Source organism: Amblyraja radiata, chromosome 5 (assembly GCF_010909765.2).
Source record: "Amblyraja radiata isolate CabotCenter1 chromosome 5, sAmbRad1.1.pri, whole genome shotgun sequence".
Taxonomy (NCBI): domain Eukaryota; kingdom Metazoa; phylum Chordata; class Chondrichthyes; order Rajiformes; family Rajidae; genus Amblyraja; species Amblyraja radiata.
Window position 1 is genome coordinate 6,110,297 of NC_045960.1, and position 6,467 is coordinate 6,116,763.

Consider the following 6,467-nt stretch of genomic DNA (forward strand, 5'->3'; position numbering starts at 1 on the left):
TCATGTGTTGTACTGTTCTATGTTCTAAGTCCACCTTTTGACTAGTTGATCAGAGTTCAGGACCCCCATATTGCAGTAAGGACAAGCAAAGGGAAAAAAAGCATATATGCAAGGTTTAGGAAGAATATAAAGAAAGCGGGAAAGAACTCAAGCAGGGAATGAGGAGGGCTAGAAGGGCCCATGAAATGGCATTGTCAAATCATCTTCAAGAGAATCCCACGGCTTTGTTAAAATATATTAAAAACAAGAGGGTAACTAGGGAGAAGATAGGATAAAGGGAAACTACGCTTGGAATCACAGAATGTAGGCGAGTACTTTGCATCGGTATCCACCATGGGGAAGGGCGCGGAGAACAGTGAGATAAGTGGGTTATACAAATATGCTTGGGAATTTTGTATCTTCTCTAGTCACAGGCGAGATCCTGGAGCAGCCAGTGTTGTTTCTTTATTTAAAAAGGGAAATATGTGGATAGTCCTGGAAATTACAGACCAATGAGCCTCACATTAGTGGTAGGGAGTCTATTGAAGAGGATTCTTAAGGATGGGATTTACTCGTATTTGGAAGAGTGGGTAATTAAGATAATAGGCATGGCGTTGTGTCAGGGCGGTCATGCCTTACAAACTTGATTGAGTTTCTTGAGATGACGAAGGTGATTTATGAGGGTAGGGCAGTGAATTATTATTCAAATCATTTGCTATGTCGCTCTTCCAGGGAGATGCTAAATGCATTTCGTTGTCTCTGTATTGCACACTGACAATGACAATTAAAATTGAATCTGAATCTGAATGTTGTCTACATGGACTTTTGTAAAGGACCTGTCCCAATCAGGCTATTTTTAGGCGACTGTCATTCTCGTAGCAGGTTGCCGAAACACCGGCGACTGGAGCTCCCTTTCGACATAAAATTTGAAATAGAATCATTACTTTAACAAAAAGAAAAAAACGAAATCAGCAGCGGCGACAACCTACATTAACATGGCGACAACTACGACAGCACCTACGTCAGGAGAAGTCAAGCTACGCTCATTGGCGTCAAACCCACTGTCGCCGACTGTATCCAAAGAAATTTCAACATGTTGAAAATCCAGCAGGCGACCAGATAGACGCTACGACTCTTTGGGCGACTGAGGAGACGACTCACGACCATACAGGCGACACCCTGCGACCATGTGGCGACAGTCTAGTCGCCTAAAAAATCGTCTAAGTGGGACAGGTCCTTTAGGCATCCGACAAGGTCCCCCGTGATATGCCTGATCCCAGAAGTTTAAGATGCACGGGATCTATGGTGACTAGCAGTTTGGATTCAGAACAGGCTTACCACAGAAGACAGACGGTCGTGATGGAAAGGTATTATCCTGGCTAGAGGTCTATGATCAGCGGTGTTCTACAAGAATTAGTGTTGGGACTGATTCGTTGTGATGTGTAAACAACTCAGACAAAAATATTGCTAGGTACACAAAAATGCTGGAGAAACTCAGCGGGTGCAGCAGCATCTATGGAGCGAAGGAAATAGGCAACGTTTCGGGCCGAAACCCTTCTTCAGATTGCAGATGACTACACAAATTGGTGGAGATGTGAACAGTGAAGGTGGCTGTCAAGGAATGCAGCAGAAGGACGTTCATTTAATGTGAGGTGTTGCATTTAGGGAGGTCAAATGTAAGGGGAACGTATGGAGTTAATCTAAGGACCCTTAACAACATTGAAATGCAGAGGGATCTTGGGGTCCAAGTCCAACACAGCTGGATAGAATGAAATGGAACAGTGAATGTGATGTATGGTATGCCTGCCTTCATCAGTCAGGGATTAGTGCAAGAGTCAGGAAGTCATATTGCAGCTCCATAAAGGTTGCAGTCCCACTTTCACAACCTTTTTTACTCGTGGATATTTTTCATCAGGCTAGAAAAAAACGCCGCGACCTACTTGATGCCAAGAGCACATACGACTAGCATCACGACCGGCTACGACCTCGTGACGACCATGCTGCGAGTATGAGTCAAGGGCAAACTCGGCAGAGGTGGTGAATTAGGTCGTGAAAGTAGGACAGGCCCTTTAGATTATCTTTTGGTCCCACTTTGGAGTATTGTGGCCAGTTCAGGATATCCCAGTTCAGGAAGGATGTGGAGACTTTGGAGAGGGTGGCGAGGAGGTTTACCAGGATGCTGCCTGGATTAGAGGGCATTAACTATAAAAGAGAGATTGGACAAACCTGGGTAGGGCACAAAGTGCACGAGTAACTCAGCAGATCAGGCAGCATCTTGGGAGAACATGGATAGACGACCGCTTGGCCCACTGGGCTCCTCAGGCACTTTGCGGTTCTAGACAAGATTTCAGCACCTGCAGTTCCTTGTGTCTCCTTGGATTGTTTTGTCTGAAAGGCCTGAGAGAAGTATATAAAATTATGAGAGGCACAGATAGGGTAGACAGCCCGAGCAAATTTCCCAAGATGAAAAGGCCAAATACTAGAGGGCAAAACTTGAACGTGAAAGGAGCAGAATTTAAAGGAAGCGTGTGGGGAAAGTTTTCTTACCCTGGAATGCACTGCCAGGGGTGGTGGTGGAAGCAGATCCAATAGTGGTGTTTAAGAGACTTTTAGATAGTTGCATGGATATGCAGGGAATGGAGGGATGTGTAACATGTGCAGGCAGAGACTAGATCTATCTTTAATCGGACTTTACTGAACTTTATCTTGAACTAAATATTATACACCTAATTCCCTTTATGCTGTATATGCACACTGTGGACAGCTCGATTGTAATCATGTATATATAGTCTTTCCACTGAATGGGCAGCATAGTGTTAATGTGCGGGGATCGCTGGTCGGCGCGGACCCGGTGGGCCAAAGGGCCTATTTCCGCGCTGTATCTCTAAAACTAAAACTAAAGTTCAGCACAAACATTGAGGGCCGAAGGGCCCGTTGCTGTGCTTGATATAATTGGAGGATGATTGCTCTGCATTTCCAAGCAACACCCTCAGCAACTGGCGCCCGGTCATGGTCACCCCGTGGACACCTCACCCCACCACAGCATATTATACCAGTCACAGTAATGGACGAGGCCACCCTGTGGACACCTCACCTCGCCGGCCATCCACCTACAACATCAACACTTAGTGTGTGGTCGATGCAATGTCGTGAGTGGTGCTGGTGTGAAGGGAGGCAGCAGACTCACCGAGTGACAATAAACTAAACTTAATCAGACACAAAATGCTGGAGTAACTCAGCGGGACTGGCAGCACCTCTGGAGAGAAGGAGTAGGTGCCGTTTCGGGTCGAGACCCTTCTTCACTTAGTAATCTGTACTAAAATATCTTGGCATCGTGTTCAGCACAAACATCGTGGGCCGAAGGGGCTGTTGCTTTGCTTGATATCCAACCAAGTCACTGAAAGTAAGCATGCACGTACAGCAGGAGGTGAAGATAGCTAAAGGCATGTTTGGCTTCATCGCGAGAGGATCTGAGTTTAGGAGCAAGGAGGACCTACTGCTGTTGTACTGCTGGTGAGGCCGCACCTGTAGTACTGTGTGCAGGCTTGGTTTCCTAATTTGAGGAAGGACATTCTTGCTATTGAGGGAGTGCAGTGTATTCCCAGGATGGCGGGACTGACTAGGGCTGCCAACTTTCTCAGTCCCAAATAAGGGACAAAAGGTGAAAATACGGGACAAATTCCCGACGGCAATTCGTTGACCGACTCGACCGTGGCTGGGTGAATGATGAGTTGGCCCGGGTGCTGGACTGCACACAAAGCCAGCCGGCGGGTGTTTTGGCCGATGTCGCAAAGTCCGGCGCCCAATCCAACTCATGAACCGATGATCGGCCATGAGAAGGAGGGGTGGTGGTGTCGGCGGTAAGCGAAGGTCCGAAGGTCGGACAGCTGGCCGGGCTGCCGACCGACGAGGCCACGTGCTGCTGCCGCACTACTTCGGGACGGGTGAGGCGGGAACGGGTGAGGCGGGACTGGATGCGACGCTCCGACCCGACAGTCCCCTCGACCCGAGTAGTAGCAGTCAAATACGGGACAAGGGCGGTCCCGTACGGGACAAACCAATTTTAACCACATATACGGGATGTCCTGGCTAATACGGGACTGTTGGCAACCTTAGGACTGACATATGATGAAAGAATGGGTCGACTGGGCTTGTATTTGCTGGAATTTAGAAGGATGAAAGGGTATAATTATAGAAACATATAAAATTCTTAAAGGATTGGACAGGCTAGATGCAGGAAACATGTTCCCGATGTTGGGGGAGTCCAGAACCAGGGGTCACACTGTTTAAGAATAAGGGATTAGCTATTTAAGAATGGAGACGAGGAAACACTTTTTCACCCAGAGAGCTGTGAACCTGTGGAATTCTCTTCCTCAGAGGGCGATGGAGGCCGGGTCACTGGATGTTTTCAAGGGAGAGTTAGATGGAGCTCTTGTGGATAAAGGAATCAAGGGATATGGAGAGAAGGCAGGAATTGGGGATGATCAGCCATGAACACGTTGAATGGCGGTGCTGGCTCGAAGGGCCGAATGGCCTACTCCTGTACCCGTTGTCTATGTTTCTAAGACCCTCAGCAAATGGCGCCCAGTCATGGTCACCCGGTGGCCAGCTCACCTCACCCACACTCACCCACACACACACTCACCCCACACACTCACTCACCCCCCACACACACACCCCACACACACACACTCACTCACCCCACACACTCACCTCACCCACACACACTCACCTCACCCACACACACTCACTCACCCCCCACACACACACACTCACCCCACACACACTCACCCCACACACACACACCCCACACTCACTCACCCCACACACTCACTCACCCCGCACACTCACCTCACCCACACACTCACCTCACCCACACACACTCACCTAACCCACACACACACTCACCCCACACACACACTCACCTAACCCACACACACTCACCTAACCCACACACACTCACCTAACCCACACCACTCCCCCCACACACCCTCACCCAAACACCTCTCATCTCCCCACCTCACCTAACACTCACCACTTCACCTAACCCACACACTACTTCCACGCCACACACACTCACCTCACCCACACCACTCACCTCACCACACCCACTCACAAATGCTCACCCCCACACACTCTCCCCCCCACCCCCGTCTCACCCCACACCCACACACACTCACCCCACACACACACACACTCACCCCATACAAGACCAACACCCTCAGCAAGTGGGTCGTGGTCACCTTGTGGACGCCTCAATAAATGGCGCCCAGTCACTGTCACTGTCCCCTCATCACCCCGCCGCCCACAACACGGACACTCGGCGGTGAGGTGACGGACTGCAATGTGGTGGGTGGGAGGGAGGGAGGAGGGGCAGCGGACTCACCGAGTGGAGGGGGCATTAAAGCGGGAGTGGCCGCGACGGGACCTCAGCTCGTCCGCCCAGGGAGACACAACACGCCTGCGCCTGCTCCAGCTCCTGCTCCAGTGCGCCTGCTCAGTCGCGGCACCGGCAGCTCCAGCTCCAGCTACAGCTCCAGTGCGCCTGCTCAGTCGCGGCACCGGCAGCTACAGCTCCAGTGCGCCTGCTCAGGCACGGCGGCCGGCAGCTTCATGCTCCAGTGCGCCTGCTCACACGGCGGCCGGCAGCTCCAACTCCAGTGCGCCTGCTCAGACACGGCACTGGCAGACTTGCTTCGGCTCCAGTGCGCACGCGCAGGCAGGGCTGTCGTTCGGCTCCAGTGCGCACGCTCAGTCACGGCAGTCGCAAGCTCCAGCTCGAGTGAGCATGCTCAGTCACGGCGCCCGGCACTTTCGGTGACATCACGCATGCTTCATCACGGCTGCCGGCAGCCCGCAGGCCCAGTGCAAAGGCTGTGGAGGCCAAGTCAGGTGTCAGGGGTTATGGGGAGAAGGCAGGAGAATGGGGTTAGGAGGGAGAGATAGACCAGCCATGATTGAATGGCGGAGTAGACTTGATGGGCCGAATGGCCTAATTCTGCTCCTATCACATGACCCTGGTCAGTCACTGTCACCGAAGATAGACACAAAATGCTGGAGTAACTCAGCGGGACAGGCAGCATCTCTGGAGAGAAGGAATGGGCGATGTTACGAGTCAAGTGAAGAAGGGTCAAGTGAAGAAAGACCCGAAACGTCACCCATTCTCTCTCTCCAGTCCCGCTGAGCTGTGTGTCTATCTTCAGTTTAAACCAGCATCTGCAGTTCCTTCCTACACATATTAATACATTATGTTTGGGTGTTACTAATTTTAATAATATTTATTATTGGACTATGGGATCATTATAATCTCCCAACACATTTAAATGTTTCTCTATTTAGCTATTACACAGTAGTTGCTCAGTGATGCCGGTAATTTTACAAGGAGGAGCAAGAGACTGCAGATGCTGGAATCTTGATCAAGAAACAAACTCCTGTAGGAAGGAACTGCAGATGCCGGTTTACACCAAAGATAGACACAAAACGCTGGA

At 50.5% G+C, this 6,467-nt stretch overlaps 1 protein-coding gene across 2 annotated transcripts in view; it reads right to left on the reverse strand.

Moving 5' to 3' along the window:
- spdya (speedy/RINGO cell cycle regulator family member A) overlaps positions 1 to 5,499 on the reverse strand; it is a 33,979-nt gene extending 28,480 nt beyond the window's left edge. Inside the window, exons 1-2 of one of the 2 annotated variants that reach the window (XM_033020554.1) lie at positions 5,366 to 5,499; positions 2,206 to 2,376 (exon numbers count right to left, since the gene is read on the reverse strand). In XM_033020554.1, coding sequence (XP_032876445.1) covers positions 2,206 to 2,253 — 48 coding nt within the window. In that variant the 5' untranslated portion in view covers positions 2,254 to 2,376; positions 5,366 to 5,499. The remainder of the gene's footprint in view (positions 1 to 2,205; positions 2,377 to 5,365) is intronic. The other variant, XM_033020555.1, reaches the window with a different exon arrangement.
- Positions 5,500 to 6,467: the final 968 nt, after the last annotated feature.